General features: G+C 47.1%; 2 protein-coding genes across 9 annotated transcripts in view; one reads left to right on the top strand and one right to left on the bottom strand.

Annotated features, from left to right (window-relative positions):
• Positions 1–707: 707 nt before the first annotated feature.
• On the bottom strand, positions 708–14,142 carry DUSP13A (dual specificity phosphatase 13A). 7 transcript variants are annotated; one of them, XM_081074749.1, is made up of 7 exons: positions 13,939–14,136; positions 11,324–11,531; positions 8,905–9,102; positions 7,860–7,954; positions 4,171–4,341; positions 2,521–2,741; positions 708–1,832 (listed from the first exon to the last, which is right to left on the bottom strand). In XM_081074749.1, exons 1-7 carry the CDS (start codon positions 14,088–14,090, stop codon positions 1,630–1,632), a joined length of 1,248 nt encoding a protein of 415 aa, XP_080930875.1. In that variant the 5' UTR covers positions 14,091–14,136; the 3' UTR covers positions 708–1,629. The 7 variants fall into 7 exon arrangements, with proteins under 7 accessions (XP_080930875.1, XP_080930878.1, XP_080930876.1 ...); XM_081074752.1 differs by lacking the exons at positions 8,905–9,102; positions 13,939–14,136 and having other exon boundaries at positions 4,171–4,522; positions 11,324–11,526; XM_081074750.1 differs by lacking the exons at positions 7,860–7,954; positions 8,905–9,102; positions 11,324–11,531 and having other exon boundaries at positions 13,680–14,142.
• Positions 14,143–15,755: 1,613 nt separating this feature from the next.
• Positions 15,756–25,123, top strand: part of SAMD8 (sterile alpha motif domain containing 8) — a gene marked incomplete at its 3' end in the record, with an annotated part of 50,584 nt that continues 41,216 nt past the window's right edge. Inside the window, exon 1 of one of the 2 annotated variants that reach the window (XM_081074513.1) lies at positions 15,756–15,991. In XM_081074513.1, coding sequence (XP_080930639.1) covers positions 15,818–15,991 — 174 coding nt within the window. In that variant the 5' untranslated portion in view covers positions 15,756–15,817. The remainder of the gene's footprint in view (positions 15,992–25,123) is intronic. The other variant, XM_081074514.1, reaches the window with a different exon arrangement.

The raw sequence follows: 25,123 nt of genomic DNA on the forward strand, positions 1-25,123 counted from the left end.
GAAGCCTATGCAAGTTACCAGAAGTGAGAGTAGTGCATTCTGGAAACTGTAAGTGGATTTACTGTTTCTTCATTACCTGGTATGTATGAGAACAGAATTGAAAGAGATATGGCTGGAGGTATGAGAAGTTCTCAGATAATGAAGCATCTTTATATTTTGTCAAGGTGTTTGTACTTTGGGATTGTAAGTGGAGGAGTGACATGATCAGATTTTCGTTTTAGTAAGATGTCTGCGTGGAGATTGGAGGGGACAGGCTAGAGGCAGAGAGACTGTTAGTGGGCTGTTGAAAGAATCCAGGTGAGAGGTGAGGGTCGCTCGAACTTGAGTGGTCACAATAAAGATGAAGCGAAGTGAGCAGATCCAAGCGGTATGTAGGAGACAGAACTGATAGGCTAATTGGATGAGAGGCAGGAGTCCACGGCGACACCCATCACTGACTGGGGTAGCAGTGGCTGTCAGACTAGGAAGAGGAGTGGGTCTAGGTGGGGGGTGAGGAAAAGTTCAGCTGAGTTTGAAGTTCAAGGGCAGTATTCAAATGGAGGTGGCTAGTGGGATACAAAGGCTTTGAGCTCAGGAGGGAGAACTGGGCCAACCCTTGGTGTCTGGGAGTCATCAGCCTAGAGATGTGAACTGAGGCTGTGGGAGCGAGAGGATCTCCAGGAGGGCGGGGACACAGGCAGGGAGAAAAGAGGCAGAGGACAGGCCCTGAGAAACCTTGATATTTATGCAGGTCAGCTGTAGGAGGCAAGGAGTAGCCAGAGAGGGAGAAGGAATGGCAGCCCTTTTAATCTACATAATACCTGTACCTCTTACAGGTGCGGAACCTGCCCACTTTTATATTGTTGTATCAGGGCACAAGTACTAAGAAACTCAGAGCTAAATGTCTTGCTCCATCATATAACCACTGTTTCCCGAGGATTTCTGGGAGGTCTCCTCCACAACCACTTATCCTCCTGTTTGATGCCTCGGTTTTCTAGGTGTCTGTAATTTTAGTCAGTTTCTTTTGAAAGTAGAGTGTAAATGAAAAGATTGGATTCAAGAGATGCCATGTGTACACAGCACGTTTTGATTGTTACTTTTTGATAGGTGGGTATGGAGAGGATGGTGATACATTGAACCTTGGTCTTTCTTCAGACAACCTAGCTCTTGGGTGATGGTGTGAGGAGGACACGATGAAGAAAAGGTCAGCTAATTCTCAGCACTTGTATCTCACTCCTCCCTCTTGCACCCAAATTGCTCCTCATCTGCTGTCCTTCATGGAGCCTTCACAAGGATTCAGACTCCTTCTAGGCTGCCATCACGCTGACAGAGCTGGCAAGCCTTCTGGAACCTCGGGGCCATCCCTGGCGTCAGCCACCAACCCACAAATGACCAGAAGGTCTCCTGCCTTTATTAGGATGAATTTTTTTATTATAGAGACAGACTGAACTCTCTTTTGCATAAAGAATATCTGGATTGGGTCAGGGAATCTGCCTGCGAAAGGTCACCAGCCAGCTCTCCCTCTGCTAAGGCCCCACTTGCTATGTACATCTCAAGGTCACTCAAAACAGACACTGCTGTCCCCAGGGCCAGGCTGGTTGGGTTGGGTCATGCCGGCCAGAAAGTCAGGGTGCTTGGCTGCCCGCCAGGTCAGAACCTCCTGGTCTCCCGTCCTAGTTGGTTGTCCAGAACCTGGAGCTGCCGGAGAAAGCCCGAGTTGGGGCAGATAGCGCGGTGGGCCTGCACCGTCTGGATGGCCTCCTCCAGCGTCATATTCTCGTAGATCATGAGGAAGGCAAGGACCACTGTGGCAGAGCGGCTCACCCCCATGGCACAGTGTACCAGCACGCGGCCTGCGGGGAGACCCAACCTAGCGTCAGCTACCTGCCCTCATACCACCCACCTGTTTGGGAATCAGATATTTCTGGCCACCCTTCAACCCACCTATCACAGCATCCTGGAATACTGATACTGTCAGATGGGGCAACTGAGGCCCAGAGAGGAAAAGGAACTGGCTCAAGGTCACACGGCAAGTTAGTGGCAGAGCTAAGGTATAGCAGCTGGGATTCCCTTCTCCTGGTTCAAGGTGCTTTCTATGGCATCTTTGCAACTGTGGTGGGTTGGTGGAGGGCGGGGTTGGGAAACAGTACTCCTGGAGTCCCCTGGGTTTGCAGCAGATTACAGGGCTTGTCTACCTCCCTCTCTCCCCCTGCCCAGTTCTGCCCTCTCCCCTGGCCCTGCAGCCCGATGCAGTTCTCCCCACAAGAACCTTTGCGAGGTCCTATACCTTTTGCCCAACACCTGGTCTCTTACTGAGGGATATGGTTATACTGATGACCACACTGGACCTTAGTTGTGCCTGTGATGGTTGGTTTCCAGGGGGTCCCTGAAGGGGATGTCCACTAAACAGAGGAAGCTATATGCCCCACAGGATGGGACGGGTGTTGGAGAGGTTTATGGCTCAGGATACTCCACCTCTCAGTGCTACTGGAAAAATGGGTAGCCCCAGATCTCACCCCCAGTCCCTTCCCCAGGGCTCACCTTGGGGAACACTGAGGGCAGTTCGGATGTAGCGAGCAACAGGCAGAAAGTAGACACTGAGGTCGAAGAAAGGGTTGTCATCAGCTTCAACGCCATAGTACGCCAAGGGCATTCCGCGATAGAACTTGTCACCTGTGTCCACTTGAAACTTGCCCGCAGCAACATTCACGACGTGGGTGATGCCCAGCTGCAGCAGCTTGCTCTTGTCCCGGGCTGCATAGCTGGGGGGAGGGCACAGGGGGAGCTGGGATGTGGGGCTAGCTCTCCCTGGATCAGCTCTGGTCGGGCTGCAACTTGCACCCTTCCCTCCTCGGCCATCTCCCTCCAAGGGGAGAGACTGGAGCCAGAGGACTGGCCCACGTTAAAGGGACTCCTCAAGTTAGAGTTCAAGACCCCCCTATCACTCAGGCCAACTTTTCTGGAGATGCTACATGCATCGAAAGCTTTAAAAATGTGCCCAACAAGTCTCATTCTAGGAATTTAATTAAAGAAAGAATCCAAACTGTGCCCACAGACATGTAAACTGGATCTAATGATATTTAAGATGGTGAAAAATTGGGGCAAAATCACTAAATATCCTCTAGCAGGAGATTGAGTATGTACAGGTAAGTGAAATGTTATGCAACCACTAAAATATGGTAGATGTAAGTAAACAAGGAAAGGTATTCATGCTGTGTTGAGAAGGTGTGAAAAATGCAGAATACAAAATAGAATGTTGTTTAAAATTTTTTTAAAAAAATATGTAGCATGATTCCATTAAAAAGCCTTTTATATAAAGCAGATTACAAAATGGGATTATCAAGTGAAACTATTTTTGTAAAAAAAAGTGAAAAAGCATTTATGTATGTATGTGTTATGCATTTTTAAAAAGTCAACAGGATTTTATTACCGGTTATCTGTAGGGGGATACCATATTTGCCATATTGTTAAGATACTGATCCTTATTTTCTAAAAATTAAGGAAATTTTCTAAAATCCACATTATCGGTCCATATAAGTTTTACAAAGCTTTTAGAAAAAAATGGCTCTAGAAAAACACTCTAGAGAAATTCGTGTGTGTGTTCCCAGGACACCTGTACTAGAATGTTTCTAGGATTACTGTTCATAATAGCCAAAAAGTGAAAACAGCTCAAATGTGCATATGAATGGATAAACCATGGTGTATTTATATAATAGAATAGTATACAGCAGTGAAAAATGAATGACTGCAGCTACACATAATAACATGGGTGCATTTTACAATTTTGAACAAAGTATGCCAGGCACAAAACACACAATATGATTCCATTCATATAACTTTAAAAGACAGACAAAACTAATTATTAAGTACATAAGTAGTAAAACTATAAAGAAAGCAAGGAGATAATTATTTCAACACTTAGTGGTTATCTACATAAAAAGGGTTATGATAAGAAGGGTTCAGCAGGGGCTTTTGGGGCACAAGTAACGTCCTTTTCTTGACCTGGGCGATGAAACTATTTATGTAAGCTCTATGCACTAAATGTGTGTTCTATTTCCACAATTAAAAGAATAATATAAATGAAAAGACCCATGTGCAGAGAGATAACGGCAGACAAAAAGGGGGTTCCACCTGTGCCCCAAGAGGGCTCCCCTTCTGCTCCCTGCACCCGCCCACGTGGGTCATACTCACGCATCTCCCAGGAAGAGGTTGGGCCAGACCTCGTCGATGTGGCTCAGCATGGCGGCACGACGGACCCACAGCAAGCGCTGCAGCGAGGACAGCGTAGGTGGCTGGTAGGGCAGACCGACCGCCCTGTGGATGTTGGGCCTCCGGAGGTCCTGCTCCTGCAGCGAGTCCATCCTGGAACAGAGCGGATACTGCAGTGGCTGGAGACAAGGCTCCCGAAAGATGGGTCCAGCTGACCCAGAGGCCCAGGAGCGGGGCAGAGCCCAGGTGCCACTGAGATGGTGCAGAAGAGGCCGCAGCTAGTTCGTATGATGTCATTAACCAGCTCAGCTGGGGCTGAGGCCTAGAACCTTTCCTAGGGAACAAGGGAATGGACCGCTTGTCACCACTATGAAGCTGGGAAGCCCTGTCTCCAAAGGCCTCTGAGGGAAACCTTGACCAAGGGATCCTTGGAGTTCCCTGTTTGTGGCGGTAAGTCAGTGCAAATCCCACCCCTTAAGTCTCTGCTCACTTGGGACTTTGTAGGGATGGAGACCTCAGAGGTCTGTGGCCCCCTCAACCTCGGCAGCTCATCTCAAGGCTCCTCCTCTGTTACTTCAATGGCTGGTCCTCGGACTCCCCTCCCCTCCCAGCTTCAGGTGTTGGAAGAGCAGAGCCCATCTCTGGAGTGAGGGGCCTAGGCTATGAGTGACGTTTGTTAGCCTTTCCACACTGCATAAGCTAATGCTTCTTAGGGACCTGGTGCCTGGTGTAGGTCCCTGTTTTATAGAGGAGGAAGCTGAAACTCAGAATGTTTTAAAGAGATGCCAAGCATCTCTTTAAAGCCATGTGGCTAGTATGTAGCAAGGCTGAGGTTGCAATCCAGTTCTGTGATGCTGCCATTCCGTCCCCAAGCTTTGCAGGTACCATCTTTGGGGATTTCAGAGAGTGGTCACTAACCCATCCCTCTCTACAGGGGAGCCTGGTGTGGCTGTTACACAGCTGCCTGTAGGCCCTGGGACTGTCCTCCTTACCCCCTCGACTCAGGCCAGCGCTGCCAGTCAGGCCTCAGCCGGCTGGGGTGGGTTGTCTCAGGAGTCAGCTGGCTGACGGAGTCCGGGACCTGACAGAGCTTGGAGGTCAGTGGCACCAGAATAGGGGTCTGGAGCTGTGCTGGGAAGGAGTGCTTATCTTGGCTAACTGGCCCCAGTCCCCTCAACCAGTAACTAGGGAAGGTACAAACTGGAAAAAACATCTTTTCTCTTTGGGAGGCAGGGCCAGGACCAGAAAGAGAAACAGGCATCCAGGAGGACACTGGCTTGGCCAGGCTCACCCAGCGGGCAGCCGGTGGGCAGGGGGGAAGTGAAGACCTGGCTTTCCCCTTCATCCCCCACTGTGACCTCTCAGGGCAGGCTGAGTGGCCTGCCACCTACCTAGGGCATGGTCTGGGGCTGGGAGAGGGGGAGTGAGTGCTGGGACAGGCCGGAGGAATGGGACCAGGGCAGGTTCCGCCCACACTATGAAGCGGCTAGAATTCCAGGTCCACCCCTTGGAGCCCGTGGAGGTGGGGCCACTATGGAGGGAAGCACAGCCCTTCCAAACCTCCCGGCCCCTCTCTGCTTGGCGTCTCTTTGGGATTAAAAGTTCTTGGGCCTGGAACTCTCCCAGTGGAGATGGGAGGCTACGTGAAGTGGTGGGAAGAGAACTTTAGAGGGAGAGGGAGAGCTTGGCCTCGATCCATTCTGTGGCCTCAAGCAAGTCTTTGCCCCTGTCTCAGCCACCTTTCTCCTCTCACTTTGAAGATCCTGGCTTTGCCTGACTGAGGAGTCTCGGGGGCTCTGACCTGAGAATGAGAGAGGAGTGGCTGGTTGAGCAGCAACTACGGGTTAGAGATCAGCATAGTGTGTTGGGGTGGGGTAAGCCCCGAGACTCCATGGTTGTCCAAAAGCTACAACAGTCTGGAGCCGCCATCTGGGGCTTGAGCCCTAGGCGGTGCCAGCTGGGGTTTTGGGAAGCCTGGCAGGCTGGGGCGCAGGCCTCTGAGTTTGGCGTAGGGTAAGGCTGCCCCCCGGTGGCCAGTGGGTGTCTCGCAGTTGAATGAGCGGGACCCTGATTCTCCTGGAGGCTCCTGGGCAGAGGAGACAGCAGAGGGGTTAGGGATTGGGGGCTGCTAGGCTACAGCCCCCAGCCCAGTCTCCTCGGGGACCCTAGCCCAGGTCTGGAGAATGGAGCCTTTCCCTTGGACTTAGAGGTATTCCTTGTCACGTCCTATCTAGGGTCTCACTCCTGATGCATATGGATGTACCCCCCTGTCTGCTCCATTCCCCTGGTGGTCCAGCCTCCCTTGCCAGCCTGAGTCAGGCCCAGCCCCTTCAAGCTCCAAGCACACCTAAGAAAGGGGAGTCCGTGGCTGCAGCAGCTCCCCTGGTTTCTGCTGCTCCCAGACCTGGACTGCCAAGGGCCCTGCCGGACATGTCCTCCCACATCCCCTTGGCCACCGGAGGGTGAAGCAGGGACAGGGCTGGCCTGGCTCTTCTCACTCACTCCAGCCCTCATTTCGCCTCCTTCCTGCATCTCCCCGCTAGGCTGAACAGCTGCCTCTGTAGGCAGCAATTTTCCTGCTCGTGTTGCTGCTATTTGCAAGTTCAGACACTTGTTTTCTGCCTTCGTGTCTCTCCTCTCTCCATTGCTCTCCTGGCTCCGTCTCCCACCCCTCACAGGAGCTCCTGCTGCTCCACAGTCTCCCAGCACACCCTGCATGCCGGTGGCCGTGGGCCAAGGCACAGGTCTTCCCGGGGAAGAGGGGCCGCTGTTTGCCACCCAGCTCCTCAGCTGAGCAGGTGTTCCCCCTGCTCCTCCCTCCTGCCCACTCTCTCTGCCTCCCCCTCTGCCTCCTCCTCCCCAGGCAGGCCAGGTGGGACCAGAGATCTCAGGGCAGGACAAATGAAGAGTTTGGTGAAAGAAGCCTCAGGAAGGGTGGCAGGCGGGCTGCCAAAGGTGAACTGCCCGTAGGTCTGTGCTCAGCGTGCAAGCCTTGGAGGAGGGCCGACCTGGGCAGTTCTTAGCTGTGGGGCTTGTATCTGTGTGGGCTTCTGTGAGCCCGCAGTGGGGCTGCCATGAGAATCCCAGGAGATAATAAATGTAAGGCACTTCCCACAGGGTCTGCCTTGTGGTAGATGCCCAGTCAATGGTGCACCTTACTATTATTATTGCTATTATTATTACTCTTATCCTTTCAACCTCAGCCATATCCTGGGTAGAGGGTAATTTCCCCACGAGACAATGAAGCTTGGTCTTTATCTCTGTGTTTCCTGATGTTTCTTTGTAAACATAATAATGATTATTATATTCACCACTTACTAAGGATGTACTATATACCAGACAGAGCTAAGTGCTTACATTTTCTCATTGAATCCTCACAGTACCCTCATGAGGCAGGTAATATCATCCCCACTTTACAGATAAGGAAACTGAGGCTCAGAGAGATTAAGCAATATGCCCAAAGTCACAAAGCCAATAAGCACGGGAGCCAGGCTTTAAGCTCGGTTCTTTCTGACTGTACTGTGCTTTGTTCCTCTATCTCTAACCCAGTTCAGCCTCCAATCTAACCTGATCCCCTCCCCCCTCCACCACAACACACACAGGCACAGGTGCCATGGCCCTCATTACCCAGCATGCTCTGTGGCCCCTCTGAAATAGTGGCACTCACCCACCTGTGGGGGTATCTGGCCCAGGTTGTGGTCTTCTCCAACAGGCACTTCGTGCTGCTGATTTCCAGCCGCTTGTCTCTGCACACTTGATGCTGTTTCTATTTTTTGATTTGAGTTTAATTATAAAGCATGATGTGCTGCTCCCCTCTTGTGGCCTCCCCTTGCCACTCCCCACTCACCCACTGGTCCCATGGCACGGTCAGTGCAGGCCCAGCCAGGCAGCTGGCCCTGCTAGAAGTAGAGGCAGCCCGGCAGGAGGTTGCCTGTGGTGTGCGTGTATGCGTGTGTTGATTGTGGGGCAGGGAGAAGGAAGATCGAATCAGCCATTTTAAAACTTCCTTTGGCCTCCAAGGGTGTTGTGGAGCAAGGGCAGAAATTTAAAGCTGGAAGGAAAGATCTTCTATGGAGGGAGACAGGCCCAAATCACACACAAAGAGACCCGCCCAAATCACACACAAACCGGCCCCATTGCCAGCATCAGAACCCAGGTCCAAGGGCCTTTGGCTGGGGGCTGAGGATTATAGGACTGGCCCGGGATTCAGATTTAGAAGACTCAGGCTGAGGGAAGCTTGCCCTCTGCCAAGCTTCTACCTTCCCCCAGAAGGCATTCCTGGCCCCCGTCCCACTGTCCCTTGAGACCAACGAGATGGTTTCTAAGGTCCCTCCTAAGGTTAACTGTGGCCAGGGGCCTTGGATTTGGGCCTATGAAGAACCCTCCCTACTCTCCAGAGACCCTGCTCATCAGTACTCTTCCCCACTCACACTCCCGGATACCAGATGCACACAGAGCCATGTGTACACCCACAGCCACACTTACATGGGTCTCTGAAGTTGGAGCTCCAGGGAGTGGGGCTCAGCCCCTGCTGGGGCGCCCTGAGCTCTGGGGAGAGCTGGTGGAGGCAGCTGCGGCCATGGGCTGTCATGAACACTTAGAATCCCCTCCTGCTATCCTCCTATTCTCCCCCCTGCCTCCCACCCACTCTGAGGGACCTTGGGGTCCCTGGCAGAGGAGTCTCAGGGCTCAGCTGAGACGGCAGCCCATTCCCACCTGTGGGGACTGAAGGCAGCGGCTGAGTGCAGGGAGCCGGAGGAAGCAGACGGAGGAGCGGGCTGTAAGGCAGACCCCATGCTGGACTCTGACCATCTTCTGTGTGTCCACCTGGGCCAGAGCCTCCAGCAGCACCAGCAGGGCCAGTGCCAGGGTGGCAAAGTGGCAGAGCCCCATGGCAGGGAGTAAGGACCAGCTCTGGAGGACAGATGATCTCCATGTTACAGGCAGGTAAACCAAGGCCCAGATTGGCTGGGTCAGGGGTGAGAGCTGCCCCCTAAATCTGCTGCTTTGAGCCCTTTGGGTAAGGTCAAGTGGCAACAGGTACTGGGAGAGATGAGGAGGCAGGTTTGGGGCCCAGGGCTCATGGAGAGAGATGACCTCACCCCATGGCCCCCTCATCTTTCAGAGGCTGCTGTGTATGGCACAGGCTGCATACTGCACAACCCCTTGGGGGGGAGGTCCAGTTGCACAGACTATTTGGTGGGTGGCACCCTTGGAATTGTGCAATGCTGTAGCCCAACTGACTCCCCCAAAGCCAGTTGCCTGATGGGAAAGACGTTGAGGTTAGAAGTCAAGGTATTTAAGATCCCCAGGCCTAGGAAGTGGGGTGACTGCTCTGCCAGCTTCCTGAAACCTGCTTAGAAGAGAGCAGGGTGGGAACGTGCCATTCCCGTCCTCCTCTTGGCTCCCCATACCCGCAGAGCTCCCACAATAGTTTTCCACCCAGCTTAGCTCCAGGCCTAATCCCAACCCCAGCTATAACCCTAACTTTCTTCTATTACACTCACCCCCAAACTCTAAACCTACCGCTCCATCCTGCCCTAGTCTCCAGCCCCAAGATGCTCATTCTCCTGACAGCATGTGGGAAGGGGTTGGTATTGCTAAAGCGCTCCCCCTTGCTCAGGCTGGCTATTGCAGTCAGAGACCAAAACAGCTCTTCTGAGTGGGGGCGAGGGAGGGAAGATTTAGGCCATGCCCTGGGAAGTTCTTGGCAGGAGGAGAAAGCTGTTGCTCTTCCAACTCCCAGGAGAGCCTAGGCCAGTCACCCATCCTCACTAGCAGCCCCTGTGAGCCAGTGGGTGGTGTGGCACAGCCAAATTCAAGGCTGAGGAGAGCTCAGGAAAGGAGCAGTAAGGGTAGCAGGAGTTAGGGGCAGGGTCGAAGGAATGGAGGGCAGCTCTGGAGGCCTAATCCCCCAGCTGATGGCCCTCAGCAGGGATGTGAATGTGGGTGTGGGGGCCAGACTGAGCTTGGACGTGGGGAGAGAAGAAGGGCAGTGGCACTCTGCAGCTTCCTGTCAGTCCTGGGGCCACCCCAGGAAGGGACACCCCTGCCTCCTCCCAGATGAGCTGGAGGAAAACACAGGGCTGATGGCAAAGAAATGAAAGTAGCACCTCAGTGACCATTTGTGGGCTGGAAGCCTGAGAAGCAGGGTTGCTGCTGGGGTAGCCCAACTCCTTCTCCTGGGTAGCTGGGGACACTGGGGCTTCCAGCAGAAAATGGCTTGGGGAGAGGAGGTATTAGGGATCTGTTCCCTTTGTGCTATTGCTCCAAATGCACTGAATACAGAACAAGAAGGCAGGGGTAACTGGAAACAAGAGTTTGAATAGACTTCAATAAGACCTTTATGTCCTCGGGGAATCCCCAGAACCAGAGAGGTAGGGAGGTTAGGAAGGATCCTTCTGGGATAAGATCGGGTGGGGTGCTGGGGCTAAGGCAGAGAACTGATTAGCATGACAACAGGGGAACTTTATATCAAGCAGGGCTGTGTGAGGAGGTCATGGCTGGTGGCAGGAACACCTGTCCTCCTTCCCCACGTGGGACTGATGAGGCAGGGCTGACATGAGAATGAACTAATAAGCTTGGAGTGCTAGCTGCAGCCACACTTTTCGCCCAGAGCTGTAGCTGGGGTCCAGCCCTGCAGGGAAGGTGTGCAGAGCTGTGGGAAGGTCCCGACGTCCCACAGGGCCGGGACTGACTGAGGCTGCCTTGAGGGGGTGCAGGTGAGCCCCCACAGGCTTTGGGTTGAGGAGGCAGGAAGGTCAGCATCAGGACCAGGTAGGAAGGCCTCACCGCTTCCATTGTATGCTTTCCACCTCTTTCTTTCCTGGTCTTTCCACCCTCTCTTGAGTCTGAAGAATCTGGGTGGGCTGAGAGGGAGAGGGTCCTACCTGAAGGTTACCTTGGTGAGGCTCTACTAAGACCTTGGGCTGGGGAGTGGGCCAGACCCCTTTCAACTCTCACTTCCGGCCACACACAGCCCTGACAACCACCCTCTGCACTCGTCCCCTTCCATGTCCCCTGCCAGCCCTCATTGCCCTCCCCCTCCACGTTCCCCGCCCCCTCAGCTCTCACCTGACCTCTAACTGCACCCAGCCTTGCCCCCTCGCCCCCTCACACCTGGCAGAGCCCTCACCTGGCCCTTCAGCTCCGGCCTGCACCTCGCAACTTCTGGTCCAGCTGGCAGAGCTGGTGGAGGAAGCCGCGGTTGGGGAAGACCCATCGGTGCTGCCTCACAGTGGTCACCGCCTGGCGCAGGGACATCTGCTGGCGCAGCATAAGGTAGGCCAGGACCAGTGTGGCAGAGCGGCTCACACCCACCACACAGTGCACCAGGACCTTGGCTGAGGAAGACATCCTGGTGAAATACCCTTTACCACCAGCTGGCCCACCCAGGGACTGAGAGGGGGACCCAAGTTCCTTTTCCTGCTCTGCTTTGGGAGTACTCTGTGACAAACCCTGGGCAAATCACTCAACCTTTATGGGCCTCAGTTTCCTGATACGTCAACTAGGTAGAGCAACGCCTATTTTGCCTACCCTTGGGATGGGGTCCAAAGTCCTTAACATGGGTTGAAAGACCCTGCAGGAGCTGGCTCCTGCTGATCCTGCAGCCTCATCTCAGGCTGTCCCACCTCAACCCTCAGCTCTAGGAACACGGGTAACTTTCGGTTCCTTGAAGCTGTCGTGGTCTCTGGCCTCCAGCCTCAGCACATGCTATTCCAACTTCCTGTAAAATTTTTCCCCTATTCTTGGTCTGACTAATGTCACTACTCATCTGTTAGGTTTCAGCTGAGACATGGCTTCCCTGCAGAAGCATTCCTAACCACTCATGGTATTGCCGAAATCACAGAGCAGCTGATCCTTTATGCATGTGGCCCAGTGAATACTGTGGTAGAGGGAAGTCACCTTACATCTCTGATCCTCTGAAATGAGCTCCCCGGCCCTGTGTTCCCACAGCTCTTCACATTTGCCTACTCGTGTGAGTAGCCCTCATAATACTTTACATTTTGACTGTCTTTCTGCCAAACATATAATGACACGTGCCATGAGGGTAGGCACCCTGCCTTGTCTAAGTGTGAATTCCCAGTATCTAGCTCAGTGCCTGCCACAGAGAAGAGAATAAATAGCTGGCGAATGAATGGACGAAGAACAAATGAATGTCAAAGTGCTTTGGCTGTTAAGAAGGGCTATGAGCCGTCATGTTGTCTCTCTCATCGCACAGATGAGAAACATAAGTCCAGAGAGGGACACTGGCTTGCCCAGGGTCAAGAAGCAAGGGGCACAGCTCTCACCCCGGAAGAACACAGAGTGGGGGCTCAGTTTACCCCAGGTCCTTTTTTTTTTTTTTTTTTGCTGTACCCTGGCTCTTAGAAATTTGTTTTTGGTTCTTTTTCTCATTTGAAAGTACTTTGGGGCAGAAACCAGACCTCTAGTTACCAAATGGCGATTTCCCAAGGCTGAACGATGCAGAGAAAGAACAGTTTTGCTGTTTGGGAGACTTGGCTTGCTGCCCCAGGGCTGCTCCTAACTCGTGACATGGCCTTGTATTCTAGGCCTCAGTTTCCCCATCTGTAAAGCAATGTGCTTGGATAAATCAATGAAGCACTGAGCAGAGGATTTTTAAAAACCGGTAACTTTTTAAAAAACTAGGGATGGAAGGACATTGATTCTTGAAGGGAAACTGGACATCCCCCCATGACTGAGCAGGATGGGATTTGAGATGAGACCCCAAGTCCTACCCCCAGGTGTGCTGAGGGCACGGTGAATGAAGTCAGCTGCAGAGGAGAAGTAGGCACTGATGTCGAAATCGGGGAGGTCGTGGGCTGGTACCCCCAGATAGCTCACACTGCTGCCGTAGAAGTCAGGGCCGCCCTGGCAGTACAGGCCCCCGTGGGCGGCGTTCAGCACATGGGTGATGCCCAGCTTCCATAGCTCAAAGCGGTTATTTGCCGTGGCCCTGGAGAGGGGAGGAAGGGGGCTGGATGCTGGCTGAGCCATGGGATCCAGGAAGAGGCTTTGCCAGGCCCCCTACTTGAGAGGGACAGAGACATTAGGGTTCAAGGGAGTTGGGAAAAACCCAGCAAGCTTGAGCTGGGATCCACAGCTCACAGCCCCACCCTCAGAGCTTTCTGGTGGGAGAGTTGGTAGTATAGGGAGTTGTCTTTAGCCACTCTTTGCTTCCTGAGGTGATCTGCCCCTGCGTTGGCCAGTACAGGAAAGAAAGAATTGCCTCACCCCTCAGATCCAGCTGCCCCTCCCTTCCTGCCCCATGTCATCGCACACACTTCCGGCCTCTCCTGGCCACTACCTCATACCTGCTTCTACTCGGTGAATGTTTAGAGATGACGCCTTTCCTGCTTCACCTTTAATCAGGCTTACTCACCCACTCTGTGTCCAGAGGAGGGAGGCTGGGACCGAGAAGGGGAACTCTCTGTCCACTCCAACTCATACCCCAAACCAGCATTCCCCAGGCCTTGGCCCCCCAGACTCACCAATAATCCTGGATGTGCCAGAAGACTCCAGGAATCTCTGGGAGCTCAATTTCAGACAAAGCCCCCGCTCCCCCCTGGTGGCCACATCTGTCCATTGCACCATCCCCAGCACACAGGGATCCTGGAGAAAGTCCCTGGCCTAGGATGCTGAGAGCAGAGCTATTTCTCCTTGTTCCCTGCTCCCCAGTTTCTGGTAAAGTGCCCAAAAACTGTCTCTCCTTGTTCCCATTCCCACACCCCTCGGCCAGCTACCACTCACGCATCTCCTATGTAAAGGTTGGGCCAAACTTCATCCACCCGGCTGCAAGAAGAAACTTTCCCAGCCCTCAGGAGCTCCTCCAGTTCCAGGACGCTGGAGCAGGGTCTGGCTTCGGCATCTCCCCTCTGCTCTGGAAGCGAGGCCTCAGCCATGAGCCAGCCCACCCACCCTTCTGTCTCTGTAGTCGCTCCTCTCTGCCTCTCCGGTGTCATTTCTCCTTCCAGAGATTGGCAGGGACAGGTGGAACCAGAGGAAGTGACTCAGCAAGTCACAGGCGCCTCCAGAGAGAACAGGACATTTTCCTCCTCAAGTCACCCCCATAACCCCAAATTCTGTGACCACATGAAATCAGACATACCTCTGCAAGTCATTTCACCTCTCCATCTCAGTTTCTTCATCTGTAAGATAAGGATAATTACACCTACCTCAAAAAATTGTGAGGATTAAATGAAACAAAGATTGTTCTGTCTTTAACACATGGTAGATGCTTAAGAAATATTTTTAAAAAGCATTTAGAGCCCTGAATGGGCTATTTGCTTCTGAGGACTGAGTTAAAGGAGAGATCCAGGTAGAGAGGAGGTGGTTGGCTCCAAGGACGAATGACAGAAAAAGCCCTGCAGGTCTGGGTAAGAACTATATGGCTTTTGGATGAGTCTGTGGATTATAGGGCTCAGGGGAAGTATCCTGAGTTGTACAGCCAGAGAACTGTGGAGAGGAGGCCTGGAAGACCTCATCTAAAGGGTGCCACAGGGTTCATGGGTGAAAGTTTGAACAATGTTTCTGTAAAGAAGATGGCTAATTTCTCAAAACAGAAGGCTGAAAGGGGCCATGGACGTCAAAGGGGGAGAAAGGAGATGAATGCTGCCCTACACCTTCTACAAAGCCAAAGGGCCTAACTGTCATCAGAAACATTTTGGGTTGGGAGGGAGATTCCTCTAATTATAAGGGCTTTTGTCCCTACAGTAGAAACTGAGAAAGGTCTGTATCTGTCCTTCTGCCAGAGCTAGTTATCGACAAAAGAAGTGAGAAATCTTGCCTGCTCTCAGATGACTTCATGAAGGCCCCAATGGGGCTGGGAGGGGTACAAGCTGCAGGGGGAAGCCCCTGGCCTTGAGTCCAGCTTGAGGGTAAAGTCTACTGCAGGATATCCCATGTAAGCAGTCTGCACGCATGTCTACCCCAGAACCTGTGCCTACCCCCACCAGAGGCACTGGTCTGCCTTGCACTGCTGGGGAAACACGGCCAGGGAGGGGCTGGAGCCCAGGTCACAGGTGGTTTTGGACTTGGTTTAGCCAACGCTGGGCATAGGTTGGGGAGTTCCCTGGGGGGGGGGGGTCATATAGTGGAGTGAGAAGAGCACAGGTTCTGAAGTTAGGCGGATTTGAGAATACTGGCTTTGGCACATACTAACTGCCCTACCTCAGGCAAGTCTCTTGGCCCTGTAGAGTTGGCAGAAGGATTAGGTGAAATATTTATATGGCACGTGGCACAGGGACTGTCAGAGAGTGGAGGGACAATAAATGGTAACAATGCTCATTGTGAGTTAGCTCTCGGAGAGCAGCTTGCTCCCTTTAAAGGAATTGCGATAATTTCCTCTTGTCCTCAAACCGCATTCACTAATCCCACTGGCCCCACCTCATCTTCACGAGCCCCTCATCTTCTCCTCCGGCCTTATCTTCTCGCTTTGGGCCTGACGCATGCGCTCTTTGGTTTTCTTGGTGTAGTTCTCGCTCGCCTTTTGAGCCTCGCGTCCCTTCCGGCTCTGGCCCCGCCCCCGTCCGTAAGGCTCCGCCTCCCGCCTGTAGGGCCCCGCCTCCCGAAGCAGTTCCGGTTCGGATTTCGTGCGGCTGCGGGATCCGCGGAGACCCGCGCAGGAGCTATGCCTGCGCGCAGCCGCCACCGCCCCCGCTTCCACGCCGGCTCCCCTCCCCGGGCTCCGCCTCCGCCGCTCGAGGCGCTTCACTCCGGCGAGTCGCGGAGGGTCCCGGACTCCGACGGCGGCTCGGACGCCGACTCGGAGGTGGGTCCGGGGAGTCCCGCTCGGACCGCGGAGGTGAGCAGGGGCTGAGGCTGAGGCTGAGGCTGAGGAGAGGGGAGTTCCGGGGGCACCTGCAGCCCCGGGAGAGCGGGGGGTCGGGGATGGAGCCGGGGCTGGTGGAGGGGAGGGCTCCATCCGGAGGTGCCACGGGGGACGGTTGAGGGAGCCCGGAGAGGCAGCTCCAGAATGGAATCTGAGGGCAATGGAGGTGGTTGAGCCGAGGGCCCGAGGTGGCTGACGGCGGCCAGAGGCTGAGGGGTAAGTAGAGGCAGAGAGGCGACACGGGGAGGCTGAGGCAGAGGTGGCCTGAAAAAGGCAGGCGCTTGGAGGACTTTGAAAGCAGAGTAAGGAGAGAAGGTCGAAGGGGAATTCCCCCAAGAATATCCCCGCGGGAATGTGGGACCGAAGGAAGAGATGCTCTGGGATTTGGCGTGGGAGCGAGGGGCTGATCCGGGCTCGACGTGACCGCGTGGCGCGAGCGGGGGAACGGGCGTGGGACCGCGGAGACTGCTGACCACAGCGGGGGTGGGGGCCATGGGGGGACGGATTTGGGTTTGCGGGAGCGGGAGGGGTCGGGCAGGTGGGAGTCGCGGGCTCGAAGAGATAAAGGAATCAAAAAAGAAAAGGAGCCCTGGGGGATCTGATCCAGGGCTTTGGCGTTGGTACAGGTGTCTTTCAAAGCATCGACAACCACTAGGGGAATACACTTGGATTATGGGGCTTTCTCGTTCGTGGACGGTGGATCCTCTTCAAATCTGCGGTGGGAGGGATGGTGTTAAGCACTGATTTGCCCAAAGGACTGGGGGAAGTAGTGAAAAAGGAAGCGAGGTTTGGAAAAGCTAGTGAAGGAGTGATTCTGAAAATAACGGTAGTAGCATTTGGGTTTCTTCTAACAGTATGTTTCTGTTTTTTGCTTTATATATATATATATATATATTTTTTAAATTTAAATGTAAGTACCAGACACGTTTAGATCTTTACAGGTATTTAATACATTACCTTTAGATTAAAAAAAAAATTAAACTCGAGGCAAGAATTGGGACTTTTACGTGTTACAGATACCTGAGTATTGAGTGGTTCCACATTGACAGCTTGAGTCGACACATGCATTTACCACAGTGGAAAAATGTGGTCGATGCAGGTGTCCGGGTTAAAGGGGTACTTAAAACAATGCATGAAATCACTACGGTCTAGGGGCCTACCAGGTCTTCTTCTTACCCATAACTGCAGGATTGGAGTTCTCTCTCTTGAAAATTGGAGGCGTACTTTTGATAGATTTGCAGGACCAATAATAATGCAATTTTGCAGATATTGTATGAATAATATTTTTAATAGAGTGATTTAGAAGAATAAGAATAGACGGTGCTTGTAGTTGGCAGCTAACAGAACTGGGTAGGAGGCTTTTTATAGAAGACATAGTACCAAAACCATACTTGTGCCAGAAAATGATTGTAAAATTTATATTCGCTTTAACAGAAATAAATTAATTTCCTTTTGTAATTGTAAGTTATAACATGGCTTCATGAAACCTTTCACTTTAGCCACGTCTTTCTTATATGTTGTTTTACAACTTCTTATCTGGTTATAGACTTTGCCAAGTTCTTGGCCATTTCAAAACAAACTTTTCATCAAGTAGTTCTACTCTAAATGGGTATCAGCTGTTTAATCTTCATAAGATGATAATTTACTGATTACAACAAGCTTTTAAATTAGTTTATGTTTATAGACTACATTTGTCATATCTTCAAATGCTCAGTGGATTAGTAATTTCCTCAAAGGAGAGATGAATTCTTAGCTTTGTTTTTAGCTTTTGTCAAAAGATCAACTCCCTTTGACTTAATACAAATGATCTTTAGTTGAAGATGGTGCCACAGTATTGTTTATATTTCAGTTTACCCTCATCATACTGAGATCCTCTGGAGACCTTGTCTTCATACTTAGCTCTAAATAAGTCTTGGCATGTAAAAAAAAAATTGTTGAACTGAACTGAAATATAAGAACTCTCTATTAAGGTTACATCTTAATGTTACTGCAAAATTAAAGAAAAACTGTTTAATGGCGTTGGAGAAAAACTGTTTAATGGAGTTTGATGGAGATGGAGTTGTACAATTAATATACCGGTATGGAGTTGTACAATTAATATGCCTGATAGTTACTTTTTTTTTCTGTCTCCCTTTAATAGTTCTCATAATCACTTTGTGGTAAAGAAAATCAGTGTTATGGTAGAGCAGTTTCTCTAAGGAAGAAATTCTATATTACTTCGGAAGAAGCCATCATGACTGCAATGGCAGAACATGCAATCATCTTTAGATAGATCAGTTTTAATTTCAGTAGCATTCATTCCATTCTGCAGACTCTTACATTGAACAACTACTTGTAAACATTTTTATTTTGTTAATCACTGGAGCCTCAATACTTTTTCAAAACTTTGCTCATAGTTTTGCTGATTTAGAGACATTTTCATGGTTTTTCTGAGAATTGAAATTTGAACATTGTTTTTGAGAAACTGTTGAATCACAGATGTTCTAATGAATATTATCATTATTTTTGTCTTATAAGAATGACCATATCAACTTAGCTATTCTTTCAAAATTCTTATCGCCAGCCCTGATACAACCTTTAGGGCGTACCTAGCACAGCCATTAACTTATGGATGGAAATCTTTCTGTCTTCATTCTTTATGTGGTTATATATTGTTAGTGAAGGTTAAATTCATTTTTTTAATTTAAAACTTCTGTAGCTTTGTTTCTTTTTGTATATCAAACTGATTTATATGCGATATGAATAAACATCCGTATTCTGCTAAATTACCTATGAAGCTCTTTTCAAAGATTGTAGTATTAGTGGAAGAATACAATAGAGCTAAGTGTAATTCTTTTAATGGATGTAGGTTACAGGGAGGCATTACGCTGTTGTGCCGAGATTAAATGCATTGCTTTTTGCATAGAACTTAATTTTTTTCCCCCACTTTTCTCTCATGTGTTTGTATTTGCTTACAAATAAGGTGTTAGTCATTTACATAATGCTGTGTCTTTGTGATTTAAAATTTTTGCTTGCATGTGGTTTTGGAAACTTGAAATCTAGTTTTGTTTTGCTCTGATTTTTCTCTAAGGTGTAATGTAACACACTGAGGGATATTAATAGTTGGGCAAGAACAGGAAGAGCCGCTTAACTAAAGGTAAACATGACAGTGATTCTTACTTTGGGTCTTGCGGTTCTCTTGGCTTTTGTGAAATGACAAAGTTACCTAAAAATAGGAGAGTATGGGCCAGGCACAGTTGGAGGACAATTCGGTGTTTACATGCTGCCTCTGGTTAATTTGCCATCAGAATATATGGCTATGGATTTGTGACAGACCTATGGTGTGAATATTCCTACACCCCCTTCTCCCATACACACAGCACCGTCATCACTGGATCTGAAGCTGAGTCCAGACTTGGTGGTTCCATACCGAAATGCTCTGTTACTTCACCACCCCCTGGGCCCTCCCCGTAATATAACCACCTCAGTACAGAATGTAACATAATGTGAGTCTATCTTGGCTCTTGCTTATGATGGCAGAAACTAGGAAAACTTGGTTTCATCACAGTGTTTCATTATAAAATAGTGTTGTATGATGAGATGTTTTATGTACCTCAGAAGAGCTGTGGAGGCAGTGACCTATATTTGCATTTGTCTTAAGTTTGTATTGTGAGTTTTGTTAAGCTTTTGCATTATGGCAAGGGACAAGAGAGGTGATAATGTATATTATCTTGTCTCTTAATACTCTTGACAGATAGGAAATTCTAGTAGGAGGTGAGAACCATGAAGTATGCTAATTTAAGGGTCTTTCTATAAGTTAAAGTGTATCACTGAGTTGTTGGAAATGCCAGCAAATTAGTTTTAGCTTGGAACTTTGAAACTAAATTAAATTGATGCCAGTTTCATCAATATAATATTGGCATGAAAGTCAAAGGCTGCCAAAACCATACATTAGATTTTTGATCCAAATCCAATATAATTTTTCACAATATTGTAATGGAATTTGAAGTCTTGAGCCAGTTTCTCATTTTCCATTATATTGATTTGATTTGGGGGGTGTAGTATATTTAAAAAATAGTGATTTTTACCATTCAGTATGTCAGACCGTTAGCCTGCCTAAATATTATTTTAGTGATTAGAATAAAGATTATAATTTTGTATGCTTGGCTTCTTTACTGGTGTGCTCTGGTGTGCAGCCAGGTCAAGCCCTTCAAATTTAGCACTAGATTTTTATCGTATGTAAAAACTTTTGCTATAGCTGAGGATATAAACTGGACAGTGTTATTAGATTCACATTCACTGAGTTGAGACAGTTCTAGACATGGTATAGAATTAAATGCAACCTGATTGTGAGAGTCTTAGTTTAAAGGCAAGTTGGAGCCAGAAAAGATTTGTGCTCATTGGTATACATGATAACTTAAAAAATAATAATAATTATTATTATTATATTGAGTGCATGGTCCCGGCAGCAAAACCTGTCCCAGAACTGAGGTGCAGAATGATGATGTAACTGAGGAGGCTATTTGATTGCTTTAATTGTGCTGCCCCCAATTCTGCTCAGAAGTGGGACATAACAAAACAGTAGAAAATCACTGCTAGAGTTTCAAAAATGGAATTGGTTCAGGGTCTTTGAAACTGTTTTGTAATTACAGCAGATTTCATAGATGTTTTAGAAATAAAGCCCTGTGCTTACTAAGAAAAAGTAAATAATTTTTAGTAAATACCAGGAGAATAATTTTTATTTGCCCACTGAAGATATTTTAATTTAGGATCAAAAATTAAAAATGGAATTTAAAAGGCTTGATAGTCCCAAATATAACAAACTGTAGAGCTAAATGCCCAAAGTAAACCTTGGCCTCCTTCATTGGAAGTTTAGGCTTTATTGTGTGCATATTAAATAAACTTTATTAGGTAAAATTGAATTTAAGCTTATTTTAGTGTGAGTGCACCTATAAGGTATAATTGCCCTAAGGACAATATATTGCCACTAACTTTATATAATTAAAAAAAAATTTCCACTTTTTTTGCCTTGGTATATGGAAATAATTCTTTAGGTTTTATACTCATTTAGAAATGATAACCTTTTAATTTTTTTACTGTATACGATATCAGTAATAACTTCCCAAAACAGCACATTTTGTATTTATGAATCAAATTTCATCAGTTCTAAATTTGAATGTCTGCTTTTTAAAGTCAATGTATGGTTTTTGAAGAGGACAATTGCTTCAGACAGCTATACTGTAATATTTTAGAGCATTTTGTGTACAAACACACACAGATGAAACTACAAGAAAAATCTAGCATATTTAAATCATTACAATCACCGTTTGAACATGGACATTTGTTCTGTTAAACACAGAGAGAGTAAAAGTTTCATTTTGTTGATACATCCTCTGTATTCTAAAGATTACCTAATGATGAATTAGAAGCTATTTTGGTCTTTTATGTGTTTGTATAATTAAGCCCATAGAATAGTTTGTGTCTTTCCATTTATTGGTGCCTATCACTTTAGGAAATTTCCACAGTTTCTTCCAAAATTTTTAAATTATAGGTATGACATACTTTTTAAAAATGTTAATGAGTGCAATGCTCCTGTTGAAATATTTTTATTTAAATTTGATTTTAAATAAGTCTGTATGAGAAACTCATGTTAATGTGTAGAATTCTTCATTGGTTAACTGGAATCACTATTGTATTGCTATTCTGTTTCTCAGTTATGTCTGAAAGTTACTTAACTCTCTAGCTTTAGTTTCTTCAGGTGTAAATTAAGGAATTGTTCCACATCTCTTAGATAACTTTCAACCCTAACATTGTAAGAATTCTGTCATCCTAATTTACAAAATATGATTGTTTAATGTCTTAATTAGTTCTGTAGTCTCTTGGTCTCTTAAAATATAAAAGTGAAGTCATTTTCCCAAGTCACACAGTTTAAGAATTCTGTCATCCTAATTTACAAAATATGATTGTTTAATGTCTTTAATTAGTTCTGTAGTCTCTTGGTCTCTTAAAATATAAAAGTGAAGTCATTTTCCCAAGTCACACAGTTTATGGGAGAGGGGAGTGGATCTATAATCAGATCTTCTCTTGGACTTTTTGGTCTTGCTAGTTGCCTCATTATTTCTTATCATTTGTTTAGTGTATATATGCCTACATGAGTTAATCATTGAATTTAATTGATTTTTTAAATTTCCATTCATATTTATTTAAGTGTGATGTGCTTCAAACAGTGAAAAATAATAGTTTTCATTTTCTTCAAAGGATCTTTTCCTTCTGATTATTAAGCATTACATGCTCATTGTATAACATTTAGAAATTTTAGGAATATTTAATTCAGAGAGTGAAAGATTCCACTGGAGAAGCAATTATTAATAATCTCATATTTTATTTAATTAAAAATATGTACCTATGCTATTTTTAGGACATTTTGCTCCTTTTTAAAAAACTTAAAACTTTTTATTTTGAAATAATTAGAGTCACAGGAAGTTACAAAGAGTGTACAGAAAGATTCCATGCACCTTTTACCCAGTTTCCTGCAAAGGTTACATAATTATAAGAGCAGGAAATTGACATTTGTTTAAAGTGTGTGTATAAAGTCAGTTTATCATGAGTGGATTTGTGTAACCACTGCCCCAATCAACATATAGAATTAGTCTGTCACTATAAATCTGCTTTGGTCTATCCCTTTATCATTGCCCTCCCACCCCCCCAGCACTATTTTTAACCCTCGGCAACCTCTAATCTGTTTTCCATCTTTATAATTTTGTCATTTTGAGGATGTTATATAAATAGAATTGTACCGTATGAGACCTTTGGAAGATTGGTGTTTTTCACTCAGCTGATGCCCTTGAGACCCATTGTGTGTGTCCAGTTTATTCGTTTGTATTGTTGAGTAGTATTCCATGGTATGGATGTGTACTGCAGTTTGTTTAACTCTTCACATATAGTGGGATATTTTGTTTTTTTACACTGGTCAGCTATTACAGATAATGCTACTATGAACATTTATGTAGAGGTTTTTGTGTGGACATAAATTTTCATTTCTCTGGGATAAATGCCCACGAGTACAATTGCTAGATTGTATGGTAAGTGTATGTTTCATTTTTTAACAAACTACCAAACTATTTCCAGCATGGCTGTACAATTTTCCTTTCCCAACAATAGTGTGTGAGAGATCTAGTTTCTCTGCATCTTTGCTGGCATTTCGTATTGTCACAATTTATTTTAGCTGTTCTAATACGTGTGTAGTGATACCTCATCATAGTTTAAATTTGCATTTCCCTATCAGCTTTTGATGCTGATCACTTTTTTTTCTGTGTTGATATACCATTCTTATATCCTCTTTGGTGACATGCCTCTTCATGTCTTTTGCCCATTTTCTAATTGGATTTTTGTTTTTTTACTGTTGAATTTTGGAAGTTCTTCATATATTCTAGATATAAGTTATTTCTCAGGTATGTGGTTTGCAAATATTTTTCTCCCAGTCTGTAGCTCGTCTTTGTATTTTCTTCACCGGATCCTTTGTGGAGTAAAAGTTTTTAATTTGGGTGAAGTCTAATTTATCATTTTTTGTCCTGTTTTGTTTGGATTGTGCTTTTAAGTGTCATGTTTAGGAGCTCTTTACCCTGGGTCCTGAAGATTTTCTTCTATGTTACTGTCTAATAAAAGTTTTGTAGTTTTTCACTTTACATTTAAGTGTGTGATCCATTTTGAATCTTTGGGCAAAGTTCCTTTTTTCCCTATGGATATTCAGTTGCTCCAGCACTGTTTTACAACTATCCACCATTGAATTGCTTTTGCACCTTTGTCAAAAATCAGTTGGCCATGCTTGTGTAAGACTTATTTCTGGATTCTCTGTTCTGTTCAGTCGATCTGTGTGTCTGTTCGACTAGTATCATCTAGTGTTAATTTCTGTAGCTATATAATAAGTCTTGAAATGGTGTAGAGTGATTTCTTCCACTATCTTCTTGTTCAGAATTGATTTAGCTAGTTTCTTTTTCTTTCCATGTAAATTTCAGGATAATCTTGTCTACATCTACAAAAATATATCACTGGTATTTTCCACATGAACTGTGTTAAACATATACCAATTTGAGGAGAATTGACATTTATAGTATATTGAGTCAGCTAATCCATGAGTGGAATATCTCCATGTATTTCAGACTTCTTTGATTTCTTTCATCAGAATTTTCAGTATCTAGATCCTATACATGTCGTTGGATTTATCTAAGTATTTCTCCTTTTCTGGTCATTATAAGTGGTATTGTATTTGGACTTTCTTCATCCATGTGTTTATGGCTAGTACACAGAAATACCGTTGATTTGTGTTACGTTGCCCTTGTGTCCTACGGCCTTACTGCACTCACTTATTAGTTCTAGGACTTTTGGTTTCTTTTTGTAGATTCCTTGGGATTTTCTTTGTAGACCTGCAGATGTCACCTGCAAATAGGAATGTTTTTATTTCTTCATTTCCAACATGTACACTTTTTATTTCCTGCCTTGTCTTATTGTGCTGGCTAGAATTTCAGTGCTACGTTTGATAGCAATGTAGAGAGCGGACATCCTTGCCGTTCCTGATCCTTGGGGAAAAGCATTCAATTTTTCACCATTAAATGTGCCAGCTGTAGGTTTGTTATAGATGTTCTTTACCAAATTGAGAATTCTCTCTCCATTCCTGGTTTTCTGAAAGTTTTTATCATGAATGGGTGTTAATGATAAAATTTTGTCGTATGCTTTTTCTGCCTGAATTGGTATAATGTCCTTTTTCTTCTTTAGCTGGTTAACACAGTGGATTACCTTGTTTGCCTTTTTAATATTGAACCAGCTTTGCAACCCTGGAATAAACTCCGTTTACTCATGGAATAATAGTTATATATTGCTGAATTCTATTTGCTAATATTTCATTAAGAATTTTGCATCTATATTTGTAGAGAATATTAGTCTCTCATATTGTAATTTCCTACAGCCACCACCTCCTTAGTGCCAGCTAGAGGTTCTGGTGGCTAAGAGGGGGAGGGGGCCCTCATTATTATTCCTCTGGGGGGCTTTGGGGGGTTGTGCGTGGTTCTTTACCACTGGACACTGCTGGGCAGTGGTGTTAGCTCTGACTCTCCATGAGGCCTTCTCTGA

The sequence above is a fragment of the Rhinolophus hipposideros genome, assembly GCF_964194185.1.
Source record: "Rhinolophus hipposideros genome assembly, chromosome: 15".
Taxonomy (NCBI): Eukaryota; Metazoa; Chordata; class Mammalia; order Chiroptera; family Rhinolophidae; genus Rhinolophus; species Rhinolophus hipposideros.